General features: G+C 33.8%; 1 protein-coding gene across 7 annotated transcripts in view; it reads left to right on the top strand.

Moving 5' to 3' along the window:
• The window catches only part of BBS9 (Bardet-Biedl syndrome 9), a 446,338-nt gene that overhangs the window by 177,413 nt on the left and 249,595 nt on the right, over positions 1-19,330 (top strand). For all 7 annotated transcript variants that reach the window (XM_060156865.1, XM_060156866.1, XM_060156864.1 and 4 more), the window contains 4 exons: positions 4,347-4,423; positions 7,335-7,388; positions 13,511-13,613; positions 15,085-15,189. In XM_060156865.1, coding sequence (XP_060012848.1) covers positions 4,347-4,423; positions 7,335-7,388; positions 13,511-13,613; positions 15,085-15,189 — 339 coding nt within the window. The remainder of the gene's footprint in view (positions 1-4,346; positions 4,424-7,334; positions 7,389-13,510; positions 13,614-15,084; positions 15,190-19,330) is intronic.

The raw sequence follows: 19,330 nt of genomic DNA, 5'->3' as shown, positions 1-19,330 counted from the left end.
TTGCTTATTTTAAAAGAAACCAAAGCAGTATGTGAATTACTACTTTGTTACTAAAAATGTAGTCATTTGCAGCCTAGTGATATAATTTATGTTTGTAGTTAATTAGCGATCCAAATGGAGTGTAGCCTGTGGCATGCTGATTTCTAATGACTCAGAGGCTGATGATATTTTCAGTTCTTGAGTTTTGTATAACTCAATATTATCTTACTTTGGGATTCACAGGGGTATAATTTTACTGTAAATTAAAAGGAGAAACAAAACAGCAATCCTGCAGTTTGAGTTGGACATGTGAAAAGCATTACTTTAAGTTCCCTTCTCAGGGTCAGGTAAAAGTATTTTTTTAATGAGAAAAAATATGGACTATTTTCACTTAAAAGAAATGTTAAAACAAGCAGGAATAATAAAAGAAGCAGAGCATCAAAAGCCAACCAAAACAACAGAGCCAATCTTAATCCTGGTCCAATCACTTTCCTAGATTTATGTATTTTTGAGCCCATATTACCAAGAGACATTCAGAGGAATTTAGATAATATATTAAAAATATTAATATTAAAATAAAATTATTATGCTTTGGTTTTACACATTCTCTTAGAAAGTTTTGAAAATAAACAAGTGAAACTTAGGTCTTTTAAGTACCTCCAATTATTTAAAAACCCATTTGTTGTCAGGACCCTCATGTCAAATAGAGAATAGTTAAAACTGGATGTGTCATATTGCATATTTTTTTCCATTTTTGATACTAGTGTTTTGGGATTAATGGAATATAAGTCTCATTTTGTCACTTAAAAATGTAATTGGAGAAGAGTGGCATACATATGAAACATGAAATTTCCAGAGTTGGTTAAATAAGTTTAATGTGGCTTTTCACTACAAATTTTGTGTCTTGAGATTTTGGCCTTTCCATAAACAGTGTGCTAACGATATTTTGATTAACACTTGATTATGTAAAACATTTCTCAGGTAAATCCCTTACAGCTAAAAGTTATTTTTTGGTGGCCATAGTGATGCCCTTGGGTGAGAAGGGTTAGGCTGTTTTACTTGTCATTACCCTGATTCTTCTGTGTATCTTAAACTAAGTGCTAATTAAGCTAGGAATGTACCCACAGATGAGTGCAAAGTTTATTATTTACATAACCTCAAAGTTAATATTTGAAGTTCTCTGCCCCTTCTTTGCCACCATCATTTGGTTTTATTCGAACAAAAGAAACCGAGACTCTTAAAAAAGAGAGACTTTTAACATATTTTATTTCTAGATATGGAAAAAATTTAGTATTCTCTACACTTATAAAATTGTGGTATATTTGTTCATTAAAATGCCTGTAATCGGGCTTCCCTGGTGGCGCAGTGGTTGACAGTCTGCCTGCCGGTGCAGGGGACACAGGTTTGTGCCCCGGGCCGGGAAGATCCCACATGCCGCGGAGCAGCTAGGCCCGTGAGCCATGGCCGCTGAGCCTGCGCGTCCGGAGCCTGTTCTCCGCAACGGGAGAGGCCGCAGCAGTGAGAGGCCCACGTACCGCAAAAAAAAAAACCCAAAACCTGTAATTATATAAAAGCACCAAATCATTTCATTACAGAAGATTATGAGAAGTTAAAACTCTGAACTTTTTGATGACCTCATTATTCATTTAAATGCCACCTATTTTAATACAGTGACTTTAACTTGCCAAAAAGAAGTTCACAGTCTTGTGGGTTATGTTCAGCACTTTAAAGCTTGTTTTATTTCTTCAAAGCAAGAATTGCAGCAAAGTGTAAAGCCAATTTAAAGAGTATATTTTGTTTTACACATGGTATATATTATCTACTGTAATAAAAGTATTTTTGAAGCTGATTTTATGTGTGTAAGTTATATGAGGGATGTATGTTGTAAGCATGAAATTATAGTAATAATTTCTGTATGGCTTATGGATTTTGAAGCTTTTCATACTCAACTCATTAGTGAGAATCCTGCCTTGCATTTCTGTTACTAGTAGTCAACAACATCTATCAGTAGGCACTTTCAAAAACAGAGTTTCCTTATGATTGATTTAGACAGTTGATATGTTCTTTACTTGGGATGGATATGAAGGAAAGGGTACAATACTGAGATAGACTCCCACACAGCATACTTGTGTCTTCAGGAAGGGAAAGAGAGCAGTAAGACATGGGCGTATAAATGAAAGTCTTCACCCATTTGAAATATGTCTAGGATAACTAAGTTGCTTCTACCATTGAGTAGTAGAAACATTTGTACTTGGTAACCTTGTTGGAAGATGTGCTATTCGGGTTTATGTCTGGCTGCATATAACAGAATGCCTAAATAGGGTGGCTTAAATAAGGCACAGGTTTATTTCTTTCTCATGGAAAAGAAGTCCAGTAATGGGCAGTCCAGGGTTGATTTGGCAGTTCCAAAGTCATCAGGGACTCTGATTCCTTCTCACCCAGGGTCTTCTGTTGGTCTAGGATGGCTTCTGGAACTCCTGCCCTCACATCTGCAGCTGAGTCAGCCCACTTAACGATCTTTCCTGGAAGCCACATCCTGAACAGCTTCCACTTACATCTGACTGGCCACTCCAAGCTGCAAAAGAGCCTGGGAAATTTAGCATTTTGGTTGAGCACTTTGTTACTTAGGATAAAATTGGACTCTTCTTTAGTAAAGAAGAACTGAAGAATCTTTACTGGGTGGGCAACAAGCAGCCTTTTATACTCTCACTAAGTTGTGGAAATTCTTATTCCAAACAGTGTAATATTGGTGGGAATGCCTGGTGGCAATTGTAGGTGGTTCTTCTCTTTGTGAGACAGCTGATTCATGTGACATCATCCAGGTGCTTTCTATATTTTCAGTCAGCCATCCTCAGTGTGGGGGGATGTTTCCTCTCAGGGTCACAGGGTGATTTTAGCAGTTCCAGGCATTATGTGCAAGTATGATTTCCAGGGAAGAAGAGAGATATTTCTCCCAAGTATCCCCATTTATTAGGGAGGACTAGCTTTCCCAGAAGCATGTACCAGCATGCCGACTCCCACCTTTCCTCACCTCACATCTGCCAGGATTAGGCTCCATGATCACGACTAAAACAACAAAAGGTCAGGGGAGAAATCATCATGATGGGATTTGACCAATTCAATAACTTTGAGATGAGGTGAATGCCTCAACAGAATTAGTGTTCTGCCACAAAGAAGGAGGAGAGAAGAATGGATGTTAGGGGGACAGCCAATAATCTGCCATATATATATATGTATATATATACACATATGTATGTGCATTATTTATGTTTCTTATTTATTTAGGATCTCTATAACTTGTTCTTAATACCTCATTATACACTATAAACATTTTTTAAATTGTGAAATTTTCAATTGTAAAGAGAAAATGAATATGGTCAAAATAATTCAGACAGTACTGAAAGCATAAACCCCAGGTCTTAGTTCCACTAGGTTATTTAAAGGTAACCTTTATTAAAAGTTTTTGTGTATTCTTTGAGAAAATTTTCCTGTTTATATAATTGTTTTTACACAAATACATGTGTATTAGAGACATTGTACTACATCTTGCTTTTTTTAAATCAATAGCATATCTAGGATTTCTTTTCATGTCAGTATATAAAGATGGACAGCACTCTTATTTAAGAGTTTTGGGTTTTGGACCATTGCACAGTATTGATATACCATAATTTAGTTAACTATTTCTCTATTAATAGAAATATAATTTAGATTTAGGCTGCTTTGTTTTTAATAATTACTAGCAACAGAGAAACTCCTTGGTCATGTCTATGAGTATTGGGTAAATGTTTGGGAGTAGAATTGTTAAGTCACAGGGTATATGAATTTTACATTTTTTTTTTTTTTTTTTTTTCGTACATGGGCCTCTCCCGTTGTGGAGCACAGGCTCAGCAGCCATGGCTCACGGGCCCAGCCGCTCCGCGGCATGTGGGACCCTCCCAGACCAAGGCCTGAACCCGTGTCCCCTGCATCGGCAGGCAGACTCCCAACCACTGCACCACCAGGGAAGCCCTGAATTTTACATTTTTTTGGTGAATTTTACATTTTGATAATTATAGCCAGTTTACCTTCAAAAGAGTTGTACTCTTTTTGGCTTCTACCAGTAGCTAAGGATAGGGAATTGAAATTCCTGACACTGGTCAGTCAATGGGTCACATCTTAGCTAATATCTTTGGAAAAAGAGACAGTTTTTCTTTCTAGTAATGTAGAAGGGAAAGAATTAGCATAAAGCTTCTCATTCTGTAATGCCTCAGTTTTTTTTTCAACTCGTGAGTATATTTTTGATATATGGTATAGATAAACCTTAAAACAACTATATACAGCAAGTTTTACTTTATGAGTAAACATATTTTTTTCTCTTAAAATTACAGGTGTATGGCCTATGACCGAGAGAGAAGATGACCTGAAAGTCTCTGCCGTGGTTTCTCCTAACTTTGATTCAGTATCTGTAGGTGTATTTGCAGACTTTCAAAGGGTTTGTGATAGTGGCGGACTCTGATAAATTGGGATCAAAATGTATTGGTTTAAATTCTGAGCCTCCAAATAGAAACTTTAGGGAAGATAAGTTTTAGGCTTTGTTACTTATAGAAAAAAACATTTCTGAGTTCTTTGTGTAATAAGAAGTTCCTTAGGCAGGATTTCTGTCTTAAAAAAGGGGGAGGGAAGGGAGATGGTCAAAGAGGTTCTCACCATAACTCTGAATCTACCTACTTTTTTAAAAAAAACTTTTTCAGTACTGAGTATTGAGATAATCCTAATCCAGATAAACAATACTGACCCCACTAGATTTTTGTTGAAGGTTCAATGAGATAATGTTTATGAAAGGCATAGCTCAGGGTTTGGTAATTTATAGTCTTTAATACATTATGGTGGTTGTGGTGGGGAAGTAGTTTTAAGAATAGAGTTGGGCCAGGAATTATTTTTTCTCTCATTTCTATCTGTGTGACCCAGGGCAAGGTATTCAATTTTCTTAGTCTCAGTGTTCTCATCTGTAAAATGGGAATAGTAATAGAATCCACTTTGTTGAATTATGGTAATTAACTAACAAATCATTATAATAATAAAATTACATTTTAATTCTTTTAAAATGATCATCACGATCATCACCACCACAACCACCACCACCACCACCTGCATTCTACTTGTCTCCTTCAGTGCCATATCCTTAGTGCCAGTCACATAATGGGTGTTCAGTATATATTCGCTCTATAAATGAATTAATAAAGCTGAGAAACAAGAAAGGAGGACTGTCCTTGGTTACGTTACCCCATCTCTTTGTTTAGTCTTCTGTACGCACTTGTTAGATTATGGTTGGTTTTCTCTCACTGCCTGCAGTTTGGGCAAAATATATTAAGTTTATCTATATCTGTACCAAAGTTGATCAATTTAGGAAAGTGATTGAATTCACTGTTTTTTACTCTGTATGGAATTTATGTCATATAATTTTTGCTTAGGAAATGACTTTGATATTTACGTATCACAGCATAATATAGTAAGTAGTTCCATAAGCTTTTCAAAGATTAATCTTAGTATAAACAGCCAACCCAAGTTGTGATAAACATTAACATTGCCATAGTATAGTAAGTTGGGTATACGTAAAAAAAGTAGGACTATATATGAAAGAAACATTCACCCAGCTGAGTCACATAGTAGAGGTACTGTTTAAACATTGGATATTCAGCACACACCATTTCTCACTCTACCTGAAGGGTGTAGTCTGAGTGGAACATTTTTGCTTAGTTAGCTGACAAATGTACACACATTTTCTTGCCTTGGAAATGATTCTTTTTTTCCTTTGGGCAACTTATATAATTTTTTCTAGGTTCTCTTAAACATAGGCTATTTGGATTGAAATTCCCTTTCTGTTCTTTAGCAACTTTTGATCTTTCTGAGGAAAGGCCTTATGTAATAGCACTGTATTGTAATATATATTTCCCTATCAGTAACCTGGAGTGGTTTTTCCTCTTAACTAGATGTCTCTTTTCAGCTTCATTTCCCCTTCTTACTATTTCTTTCCTTCTTAAGAGATTCTTGAGAGTATCATATTCATCCCATTGGAAAACATCAGTCCAACGATTTAGGTGGCTGTGATGCTATGCTGTCTTTGTAGAGCTACTTCTCTCTGGCTGTAATTTCATGTTTCCAAAGGACTTTTGTCCCTGAAATATCTAGGTGTTTAGATATGGATTGAAAAGAGCAGGAAACAGGAGATGTTGGTTTCTCTTCCAGAACTGCCGACAGCTAAATGTAAAACATTTCCTGGATTTTAGGTAGTACTAGAGCAAAAAGCCTGGCTTAATATTTTATTTTCAATCATTGTTATGAAAGCACACATCCAAAAAATCATATAATTAGTGTTAGAATGGGGGATTTTATAGAAGAGATAAACATCGCTATCCTATCTTCTTGACTGAGAAGTTGGATCAAAGTTCATATATAGTTTCCTATGGAATCATAAATAGAATATGAATCTCCCAACTCTTAATTATGCTGATGGCCATTACATCATAGTGATCCCCACTGCTTAGAAGTGATTTAATTTTTCTTAGTAAAATAATTCCAAATAGGTTAACAAAGTACAATGGATTTATTCATTGTTGGACAGAGACTTCATGATCTTAATTGTTCCCTCAGGAATTCATGTGGGTATTATTAGAAAATATGTTACGCTTTGATCTTATTCTATTATAGAGTGACCATATTTTCCTCTCAACCTACCACTCTAAAAAAAAGTTATAAATTCTAAGGAAATGTTTGCTCTATTATTTTATATTCTGAATTCTTTAAGAGATAGGACCAGGTAACCAAGGCTGATGCTCAAAGAGTAAAAGAGTTTATGATATGCGCTAGGAAAAAAAAATACACTCCTACTTTTGTTTTATTTTCTAGATGTAAGGCCACTCAATCTTTATATCATTAGTTACATGTCTTAGATATCAATACATATTATTAATCAGAATAAAACATACCTTTGGCAAGCTAAAAATACAAGGACCTAAAAGAATGGTGTACTGTTTATATAGAAAATATACAGAAGTCTTCTTTTCTATAATATAAAGAATGAGTAAATAGAATTAGTTTCAGTTTTTAAGGACATTTGACAATAGAGTAGTTTGATAGTAAAATATGTGAACTTTTCTTCCCTTTTTGGAGTCGTGGGTTTTTAAATATTAGCTTGTGACTTTCCCAATGAAGCCATCCAAAAAGCCACACTGACTCTTTTAGTCTGCCATCAGAGTGATAAATCCTTTATAGTTTTTTTTGGTGGTGAGAAGTATGTATCACACCTACTGTGTTTACTCATTGATGTGCAGTATTGAAACTATTCTTTCCTTCTCTTCTCAATTCTGTGTTTACAGCAATCTACTGATGTTGAAGTGGGAGCTGACCTTGTCCCTTCAGTCACAGTGAAGGTATTGTACATAGTTCTAGACCGTAATGTGAAAACAATATCACACATTTCATCACATCTGCCACTTGTCACCCTATAAGTAGCTTATGGAAATGTAAAACAAACACTTGGTGGGCAGAAGAACTAATAGACATTTACCAGAGAGAGCATCAAAATGGCCAACAGACACATGAAAAGGTGCTCAACATCACTGATCGTCAGGGACATGTGCATCAAAACCACATGAGATATCACCTCACACCTTAGAATGGCTGTCATAAAGAAGACAAGAGACAACAGGTGCTGGTGAGGATGTGGTGAAAAGGGAGCCCTTAAATATTGTTGGTGGGAATGTAAGTTGATCCAACCACTTTGGAGATCAATTGGAGGTTCCTCAAAAAATTAAAAAAAAAAATCTGTATGACCCAGCAACTCCACTTCTGGCTATAAACCAAAGGAAATGAAAATAGTATTTCCCACGAGAGATATACACTCTCATGTTTATCGCAGTATTATTCACAAAATAGCCACGATGTGGAAACAACCCAAATGCCTATCGATGGATGAATGGATAAAAAAAGATATGGTACATATACACAATGGAATATTATTCAACTATGAGAAGGAAGGATATCCTTCCATTTGCAACAACATGGTTGGATCTTGAGCACGTTATGCTAAGTAAGATAAGTCAGACAGAGAAAAACAAGTCCTGTATGATATCACTTATATGTGGGAATCTAAAAAAGTTAAGCCTGTAAAAAACAGAGGGTAAAATGGTGCTTACCAGGGGATTGGGGGCGGTTAAGAGTGATGATGTTTAAGGGCACAAACTTGTAATGAGTAGTAAATAAGCCATAGAGATCTAATGCACCGTATAATGAATATAGATAATATTGTACTATAATTATGTAATGTGATAAATATCACTGCCTAGGCAATCATATTGCAATATATAAATGTATCAAAGTAACATGCTGTACACGTTAAATGTACACAATGTTACACATTAAATTTATTCAATTAAACAAAAGATTTCTTGGTTAAAAAGTTAAGAAAAAGAAAAACCCAAACAGTTGACATTTGTAAGTTTTCCTCAGCCTTGAGTAGTAAATAGATAGCCTTTATTGTTTACTACAAATATAAAACTAGTAATTGCATTTATAGCAATATGTATATAACAAAAAATTGTTATGACTTATTCCTACCATTAATTAAATGTGTAGTGTGATTAAGGGTCTTTTTTCTAGAAACAAAATTAGTATTTAAATATACTAAAGGAATTGTGTCATCACATTCATAGTAGACCAAGCAGTTGATTGTATTATCATATATATATTGGGGAATCATATGAATGTTAATAATATCTTTCTTCTATGTATGATTATGTGTGTGTTTGAAAAGAATTTCCAGCCATCTATCTGCCATAGTAGTAACTTTAAATGGATGTATTTATGGCAAGAAAATATTAAATGAAGAAGCCACAAAATAGAGTAGTGACAAATTGATAGTCCCCAAAAAATAGAATATGAAGGATGTGGTTTTGGTTAAGATTTTTAGTCCTGCCATTGTAGAATTTTAGAACTAGAACTCAAATGTAGAACCCTCTTAAGGCATTTAGATTAAAGTGTGGTAATAAGTCAGCACATTATTAAGCTGAAAATATTTATCACTGCCCAGACTTTGGAGCCAGGGAAAGTTGTGGATCTTGGCGATTTGCTAAGTCAAAACTTGGACAGGGCTTTATATTTTCTTAGATTATGGGTTGCTGTCCTTGGAGGAGTTTGACAGGGCACCAGGCTTTACCAATTGTGTTCGCTTATACTAGACCCAGCGGGTGGCCCAAGTGTGGGGATCTTTGGTAGAATTTGAAGGGAGCCGAATCTTATAACAGTTTCCTAAGCTAATTTTTTTGGATTCTTGCCACTGGTAGCAAGGGTGGTCTTTTCCCAGTCTCCATTCCCCCTGTCCAATCAAAGGCTCTATCCCATTAATACTTCTGAGTCTGGAAAAGCATTAGTGGCAAGAAATCAATCATTTAAGAAAAAAAACCCAACAACCCTGTAGCGTTCCAGCAATGATCTATAGACTTCTGTGTAGGGAAATCTCTTTTATATCTATCTACTGATACTGTTCTGACACATAACATAATAATTCAGGAGCACACTGCAAATTGCAAAAAGAAATCTTGTACCTAAACCAGATAACTTTGCTCATGCTAATTTTTTCCCTCACTACTAGTTACTGCTATAAATAAATACACATTTCCCTCCCATGCCGTTCTTAAGCTTTCATGTGTAATAGCCACCTTAAAATGGTGGCATGACACTATTGGAAAATTCTCCTTCATTAGGAGAATAACATTTAACTATGTTTGAGAATGGCTAAGTCACAGCTCTCTTCCTTATTGCCATTATAAAAGAATGGGAAAGAATGCGACACACAAGAGTTGCACAAAATCAGCTGGACTTAAGCAGCAGACACCATGACTTCCTGATTCTGCCTGACAGTTCCTATACAAATTTCTGTTATAAATCTCTCCTTATAGCCTTTTATAACAACAGCAGCCAAGATATATAACCATGGAAGTTTCCATCATAATAAATCCTGTTAATTGAGAAAATTTTTCCATCCGTTCCAAGTGAATGAAGATGTGGCTACCTTGAGTGTGTGTGCGTGATGCGTGACCATCTATCTATTGCAGGCAACTAAGGCAGAGTGGTTGTTAATACCTGGCCTTTGGAGTCATGTTTATATATCTAGGATAAAAATTTAGTATTATGTTTCCTGAGGATCATATTTTATTTTGTTAGAAATGGAAAATAGCATGGAAAATTCAGATATTAATTTTCATATTTCCCCCTTAATATAATTATTTTTCTCTTAAAATATGAGGTTTATGGTCTAGCCAAGTCTTTAACTTTTTTTTTGGCTCAAACACAACTTTTCTTTGTTACTGTAGTTATTTTTGTCACACATCTTCTTGATTCACTTTTGAAAGTGCCTAGTCCATTGTTGGGATTCAATAGATCTGTGTATGAGAGTTATCACCATTGATCTTGCATCTAAACTAAATGCAAGCACTTGTAACAAAGTAAAATTGTACGATTGTTGTCTAAGTACATGTTGTTATGCCAGGCAGAGTCAGAACGTCTGCTGTCTTAAAAATGGCTTATTCTACCTCAAGGATTTTTCATTTTCATTTTTAAAACTAACCTCTCACAAGATGTTCCTGGTCATAGTTTTCAGCTCTCTTGCACATGTTGGCTGGATGGTCTTAGACGTATTATTGAGCTTCTGTGAACCTCTATTTTTAAACTGTAAAATGACGGTACTTCTTCATTTGCAGAGTTATTTTGGGACTTAACCACAATTGATTAAGAGTGTGGGCTCTGGATTCTGACAGACAGAAGTTAAATTGTGCTTCTTCCACTTATAATCAGAGTAGCGTTAGTCAAATTATCTAGCTTCTCTGAGCCACATTTTTCTCTTATGTAAAATGGTATATTGTGATAGTACCTGTTTCACAATGTTGTAATGATTAAATGAGATAATACACATAAATAATTTATTAGCATGGTTTCATGAATATAGAAAGCTGCTAATGGTTATTATCATTAATTTTATTTAAAAATATATGTACAGACCAGCATATTATTGTTAACAGTAAAATATTGAAATTGTGTTCTGTTTATTTAGTGGAATAGCTAGCATGTCTACAGCACATGCGTACTTTCTTCTTCCCATAATAACCATCAGTGTTTTATTAAAAAGGTATTATGCTTTTTATAATGGTCAGATATCATTACAGAATCTTTGTGGTATGCAGATTTCCCGCCATGTATTCCCAGGGCTTATAAAGTAAAAATTGAGGGTTCATTGTTCATTTGCTGTGTTTATTGTACTTATTTGCATCAATAGTTGTCCTTTAAAATTTTTACTTTGCAAGTCAAAAATTTTGTGCTTATTTTAAGTTGTACAGAATATCCACATCATTTAAAATTAATACAAGACATTTACTGAATCTAATTATATGTGTATAATGTTTGTGGGCCAGATGTATATTCTTGTATATTGTTTATCTATAGTATGTATGTATATATATAATTAAGGAATAGTTGATACATGCCTTTTACCTAAGAGAAAATTCAAAATGACTTTTCTTAAAAATTAAGTATGCCCTTGCATTATGTCAATTAATAATGGAATGTATCTGTCTCATATACTAGAGTCTAGTAACTAGACTAAATTATTCCATAGCAAAGGTGCCATGTATAATAGAAGAGTGCTTCTCAACTCTGGTTGTAAATAGCTATCACCTGGGGAACTATTAAAGCAATACCAATACCCAGGTCTACTCCCAGAGATTGTGATTTAGTTGGTCTAGCAACTCTACCTGGCCAGTGACTGTGATAAATCTGGCTTACCATGTGGATAAACTCATCCAAAGAGACTGTTCAAAGAGGCTGGGGCTTTTAGGAGACAAAATCCAAAGAGAGAATGTTCCCAGTGGAAGCCAGATCTTTAAGCTTTTTCTTTGATGCCCCTAGCATTGTGGCCCAGTAAAGATTCTTGGGCCTGATGGATTCTATTGACGTTCCTCCTCAGGGTGAGTGAGAGAAGTCCTGGCCTTCTCTACCCATACCCACCCTATTTCTCAGTCAAACTGTTAACCCAGAATTCATAGCTATTAACTCTGACTGGAATGGGAATTATCATTCCAAGCATCATCAACTAAGAGCACCAGTTTGGAAATGCAGCCAGCTTAGAAATGCAGCAGTCATTATTGCCATTCTTTGATATTTTCTAGAATTAGTTATGTCAGGTATTTTTGTATTAAGCCGTGGAAGAAAATGTAGTGCTTTGATATGTATTTAAACTATTGATAGTAAATACCTACCTAGAAAGGAAATCTTTAGAGCGTAACTTGTGTAAAAGGTAATATACTGATACTAGATAAAATAAATAATTCATGATGCCACATCTATACATGTAAAGAAGAATGAACACATATAATATCTCATGATGTAATTATTCACCAGACATGAGGGCAGATGTTTTTGGTCTGCTTTTGAGAGAACATTTTTTAGTAGCTTTATTGAGATATAATTCACATACCATACAATTTGCTCTTTTAAAGTGTACAATTCAATGATTTTTAGTATATTTGCAGAGTTGTAGAATGATGACCACAATTTAATTTTTGAACATTTTTGTCCCTCCAAGGGAAACCCCATATTCATTAGCTGTCACTTGCTGTTCTCTCTAGTCCCCCACCCCCAATCCCACTACTATCCCAAAGCAACTACTAGTCTATTTTCTGTCTCTGTAGATTTATAGATTTTCCCACTCTAGATATCTCATATAAATTGAATCATATAATATGTGGTCTTTGTGACTGGCTTCTTTCGCTTAGCATAGTATAATGTACCCATGTTGTAGCATGTGTTAGTACTTCATTTCTTTTTGTTATTATTAATATTATTAAATATTATTCTGAATAACATTTCATTGTAGAGACATACCATATTTTGTTTGTCCATTCATCAGTTGATAGACACTTGGGTTGTTTCTAGTTTTAGCTATTATGAATAGTACTGCTATGAACATGTGTACAAGTTTTTGGGTGGACATATATTTCATTTCTCTTGGCATGGAATTGTGAGGTCAGATGGTAATTTTATGTTTAAGTTTTAAAGAAACTGTCAAACTTTTTTCTTGAATGGCTATACCATTTTACATTTCCATCAGCAATTTATGCAGGTTCTAGTTTCTCTACATTCTTGCTAACACCTGTTTTTGTCTGTCCTTTTGGTTATAGCATTTAAGTAGATGTGTAGTAGTATCTCATTGTGGTTTTACTTTGTATTTCATACAAAGATTTTGAGCATTTTTTCACGTGCTTATTGGCTATTTGTACATCTTCTTGGAGAAAAGTCTGTTCAACTCCCTTGCCCAGTTTCTAACTGAGTAGAACTTTTTAATCTACTACCTATGTTACAGGTTATGTTTTGTGACAGCTCATTTTTTTTTCTCAGATGGTATTTCCTAATTATTTGCTAATGATTTTTTAAGTAGTTGTGATATTCTATCAATTTGGAAAAAATGTAATTTTTTTATTAATAACGATTTCTATTTTCTCAGGTCACACTGCAGAATCGAGTGACATTACAAAAGATCAGATTATCGGTCTATGTACAACCACCTTTAGTATTGACTTGTGATCAGTTCACCTTTGAATTTATGGGTAAGTGTTTTGTTTTGGCTTAAAGTCTATCATGGTATGAGGTTTTTTTTAATTAAAATTTTTTTTATCAGTGGGTTTATTTCATGGCTCTATTTCTTGTCTGAATAGTGAGACTGGTATCTTCCTGAAATCAATGATTGTGTTGTTTTGCTTATATTTTCCCTCCAAACATCAAGCATGGGCATTCAGTGAATGGCTGTTAAGTTGAAGTAATTACAGATTTTCAAGCGCTTTTCTTAATAATTGTACTTAAATACTATACTTTGGAAGCCTTTTTAATTGGTGTTTCTCTAGTGAGCTATTTATTGAATCTGTAATGTTTGAAGAAAGAATATTGGCTTTGGGGTCTGGCCTGAATTTGAATCCTGGCTCTGACACTCAATGTGTAACCATGGGCAAGCTACTTTAGTAATTACTTGGAGCCTCAGTTTTGTTTTGTTTTAATCTGCAGAAAGGGGATAATGATATCTGTGTTACAGAACTGTTTTAATTAGAATTTAATCAGAAAATTAATTGGACTTAATTAGAAAATGAATCTATGTAAGGTAACTGTAATAATGCCTAAGATTTCTTTGCATAGGGTCTCTCTTACCACTTACATCCAGTTGTCATTAGTCCTGTTAAAATGATTTCTGAATTATCTTTCAAGTCTTTTTCTGTCTGTCTTCACTGCTACTGTTCAGCTGGGAACCCTATGTCTTATTCACAAAAAGCAAGAACATGTCTCTCTTTTTTCCTTTTTATAACCAACCCCTACCTTAGGTGCCCGACAGATAGTAGAAACTCAGTAAGTATTCATTGCATCAGTGAATGAGTGATTGAATGGTTGAGGTAAACTTGTAGGTGATATCTCACTTTATTTTTTAATTTTTCACAATACTTCCAGCTTGTCTTTCTAAAACACATTCTGGACCATTAATTTTTCAAGTTAAAAACCTCTTATAGCTCTCTAATGCAGGTTGGAGGTCAAATACATGAATATGGAAGGCTATGCACAATCTGCCAAGTTGCCACAGTTTTAGTTACATCCATATCCAATTCCCCCTTCCATTTTCTCCTGCAGTCTGTGTTCTAGCCATGATAAGGTACTATTTCCCACTCCCAAGTTCTCTTGCCCTTTGCATACCTTTTGCTTTGTTCATGCTGCCTGTTCATTTGAGTAAAGAGAAGCAGTGGTATAGAATGTTAGGTACTCTTGTTCTGGAGTCAATTCCCAGCTCTGTATTAGCTATATGACCTTGGGCAAGCTTTTTAATCTCTTTGTAGCCATTTTCCTCATGCACCAAAAAATGGGGATAATAATAATACCCACCATGTAGGGTTGTTGTGAGGATTAAATGAGTTAATCTATGTAATTGTTATGTAAAGTGCTTAAGACAGTAGCTGGCATGCAGTATATATCTAATTTTAACTGTTTGTTAATAATAATTGTCCAAAATTATGTAATATATTATTTTTACATTGCTTATAGCACCAGAGATGACTAGAACAGTAGGCTTTTCTGTTTATCTGAAAGGAAGTTATTTACCATCTGAATTGGAAGGAAATGCTGTTGTTTCTTATTCCAGACCTACAGGTAAGCATACAGTTGTTCATGAATTTACAAGCCTAATCACTTCTTTTAAGTTTTTGGAGTTATGAGTTAAATGTTTAAGTGTTTAAAATGGGAAAACACATTGTAAAATATTATTAAATGAAAAAATATTCTTTTCTAGTGTTAAATAAAAATGTATATTCAAATTACTTTGATGTGTTACGAATAATTAGTGATAGTCTATTTAGCTGATTTCCATATGTAATGTTTGATTCTATCTTTTCAATTAATAGCAAATATGATGTATTTTTATTCCCACTAGAAGAATGTTATCTAGTCAGACTTCATGTATTTGAACTAAAGAGAAAAACCTAGTCTGAATTAGTAAAAAAGACTATTATGGGTTGCTGTAATATTAAGTCAGTCTTCAGAGTTTCAAACACTGCTTTAGTGATTAAATAAAACTATTATCTTACATGTTAAAATATTTAAGAACAGGATCTGTATTATTTCAAGAAACTCTTAATAGATCAAAAATGTTATCTTTAGTCCAGTGAGATCTAATTATTATAAATTTCAACTTGGGTTCAATTTTGTAGTTTTGTGTGTGTGTGTCTATGTGTAGTGAATTTTTCATAGTAACAGTTTGACAATTAGTTGATTGATAGAATAAGAATAATTAGTTATTGCTTTTTTAAAAAACGTTTAAATGTAGTGTAACTGATAGGATATTTCAACAATGTTGCATTTGTGTTTTTTAAGCATTTCTGTACAGTTTTCTTAATTTAAAAAGCTTAGAGATGCCTTATTCATATTTTTTTCTCTCTGTTGATACCTACTTTGCTTACTTAGCAATGTTTTTATGAGACTGATGCAACTACCTACTGTGCTAACAAGGCACCTTGGCAATGTTTTTAATAATAGTAGTTCTTATTTTGTCTAAGTGAATTTTCTGTTTTATGCATTGACAACTCTATGCTTGGAGGTGATTTTGTAACTTTAGTACATGTTTTCAAAATCTGTTTCTCCTTCTTTGTAAGTTATTTTGCTTTAAATTATAAAAAAAATCATTTCTGGCCAGAAGTAACCACTTTAACCATTTACCTGTATTTTCAAAATTTGGGGTAACATAAATATTTTATGGTTAAATGGCTTTGTGAAAGCTGGCTTTGGAGAGAAATACAAATCTTCTGTAAGGGATCAAAGAATGATGGACTTCTTAGTTGGATGTTTCTGAAAAGAGCATTGAAATGTTCAGTGTTATTTTAATTTTGAGTTGTGAAGTAAAAAACAGGAAATGTTGGCTAAAATCTCTAGATCATTTATCATTAACTGAACATCTCAATAATCATAGGCATGATTATACTTTTTATCTTTGTTACACCTTGTGTATGTAGTTATAGAGATTGTTGATGCCTTAATTCAACTCATTATTTCATTTGCTTTCAAAGAAAAGTAGTGATAGTGGTTGAAAATAAAGAAATGGATTACCTAGCAGGTGGACAAAAGGCTTAAAAATTCATTACAAAGTTATAAAATCATTCAGTGAGCTTATGGTTGCACATACCATTTTTAGCTATTATGCTTTTCTAAAGACAGAATTTGAAAGACTATAAATTGTTACTAAACCAAAGAGCATAGGCATTAATTGGTTGAAAGTTAATTAGAAGTTAAAGTAAAAACAAGTCTATAAAAGTAAAAGAATACCATGACAAGCTGAAAAAAAATAGACATTGTTCCATAGTAGTATCTATTAACTAAAGTTATAATATAAGCAAGACTAACTGGAAATATTAATATTATATATTTGTCTTTCACTCAGATTTTTTCCAAAAAATTCATTTAATGCTCTTGATGTCATTTACATATTGAGTCTGGTTTGCTTTTGGCTAGATCATGTATCTTTACCTGTTTTTGCCACATTTATACTGGAATAACACCCTCTCATGGATTTCTGAGAATGGATGAATATATTGTTAGATTTCATTTATTCATGTTACATTCTTCAACTGTGAATCGGCTTATCTTTATTGGAGGGCTATTTAAATCATCTGTAAGAATCTTCAAAATTTTAAATTATATTTTAAGCAGATATGTGTTAAGTTTGTGTTGTAATTTTATAACAGATAATTTGTTACATTTTCTACCCTATCCCTTTTTGAATTGCCTCTGATGGATAGATCGAAATCCTGAGGGTAAGTGAAAAGATAATTTAGAACAAAATGAATTTCAGAACTGAAATTTGGTCAGTTAATTCAATTGGTATTATACCATGAATGAATTCTTTTTATGGACTACTGTTTTAACTATAGCAACCTCTTTAGGGTGATTCAGTGCCTTGATCTGGCTATGGAGAAGCTAGTATATGTTTCCACTTATAGATACTTGTTATTCATTATTAGTTGTTTCAGAGTCATGAGAAACAATGAAGCTCCATGACTTTTTTGAACAAAACCAAAGGCACCACTGACAACTTATTTTTGTAAGTCATTGGTGATTTACCTGTATGCTCAGTTATCTTGGTTTACTTAAAAAGAGTACGGAAAAAAATTCTGAATTCTAAATTGTATGATTCTGTATACCCCAAAATATTCACCTCTTTGATCAGAATGCCATGTGTACTCATTCTATGGGCCTATTTCTTGTCTTGTTAGAATTTGTGGGGGAATATCATCAAGGGACTGACCCCTTGAACTTGCCTGGGTCAGTGTTGTCACCATTTTGTTTTCCCCAAATCCTTTGTTTATTACTCTGCTATAATACTTATCATACTATGAATTTCATTAAGTTTGTTCCTTAGGTTCCCCTAGTAGATTTTTGAGCTCTTTAAGAGCAGGGTTCAAGTACTTAGGATTGTATAGTATCTGGTTATATGACAGGTACTCTATAAGGATCTTCTACTTTGATTATTTTTCCTCCTAGACACAGACTTAATGTGATGGTTTGTCTTAGTTTAATAGCCATTTTAGATTAGTATTAGGTAATATTAATTAGTAATAATTAGATAAATAAAATACTTAAAAATAATGGCATTATTTACTCATAGTTTTGGTGGTGCCAACAACCTGAGTTGCATAGTGTCTGGGAGGTGAATATATATTTATATGAGAAATATTTTAATAGAAGTAAGCTTTTAGCTTAATAGTATAAAGTATGCTTGTCAAATTAGAATTTGGGTTATTAAAAATAATTTTAATAATGAATATTTACATTTTACTTTGCAAGATTTCATGTAACTGATAAGATTTTGCAATAACTTTTATAAAATACAATATTATTATTTAAATTATTTGTTTTGAGTTTTAAAAAAATCAGTAAAGGTTATTATTGAAAGGAATTTATTTCCTCTTACTAAAAATTCAGATCAAACCATGAGAAAAAAAAATCACAATATATGGAAATTTTAGTATTTCAATGCAAACCTGAAGCTGGTTTTAATAATCTCTTATTATATATTTTAAAATTATAATTAAGCTTCAGGGAGTAGAGTTGAAATATTCAGCTTTACCTAGTAGGCAAGAAAATAATATGTTGCCACTTAGATCTTACTTACATAAGGCTTCAAATTTCAAAGACTTTTCCATTTTATTGGCCTGATCTGTTCAGGCTGTATTGCAGATAAGCAGTCCTGCTTTTACATATGGAAAAAGAGAAGCAAACGAGGTTTTATGTTGTCCCATAAGAGTTTGTCTCCATTATTTCTGCATTAAAGTTACATGACATGGGCAGTGTAAAACATGACTGCAGATGGAGCACAGTACGTAGCCAGACATAACAGGAAGGGATCAAGGAAGTTCTGGCTACCAGACATTGCTACTGCTTTGGGGTTCCTTGTTTTCAATAAGAAATGACTCTAGCAGGCCCCTGGAAAGAGTTCTAAAGGCATTATGTAGATGTGTAATATATAGATATAGTTATTCTACTCTGGTATATAAGTTCTTTTTTCTTTTTTTTAAAGCACATTTTGGCATCCCTCTTGACAGTGATACTGGTCTCTTGGGTGTGCCAGGGGTAATTAGAATTCTCTTCCTGGAAAAATTGTTCTGTCAGGAGTGATTTTGATCTGAATTTTCTCTCTAAGTGTTAAATAATTTTGTGATTAATTGCACCATGGTAGTTGCGACTATCCATTTCCTCTAGTAGGTTAGAAGGGGAAGTGTTTGAAGGAGAGGTGATTATATTT

Source organism: Lagenorhynchus albirostris, chromosome 8, assembly GCF_949774975.1.
Source record: "Lagenorhynchus albirostris chromosome 8, mLagAlb1.1, whole genome shotgun sequence".
Classification (NCBI taxonomy): domain Eukaryota; kingdom Metazoa; phylum Chordata; class Mammalia; order Artiodactyla; family Delphinidae; genus Lagenorhynchus; species Lagenorhynchus albirostris.
The sequence above is the reverse complement of the archived record's forward strand: the minus strand, read 5'-3'. Positions and strand labels throughout refer to the sequence as shown.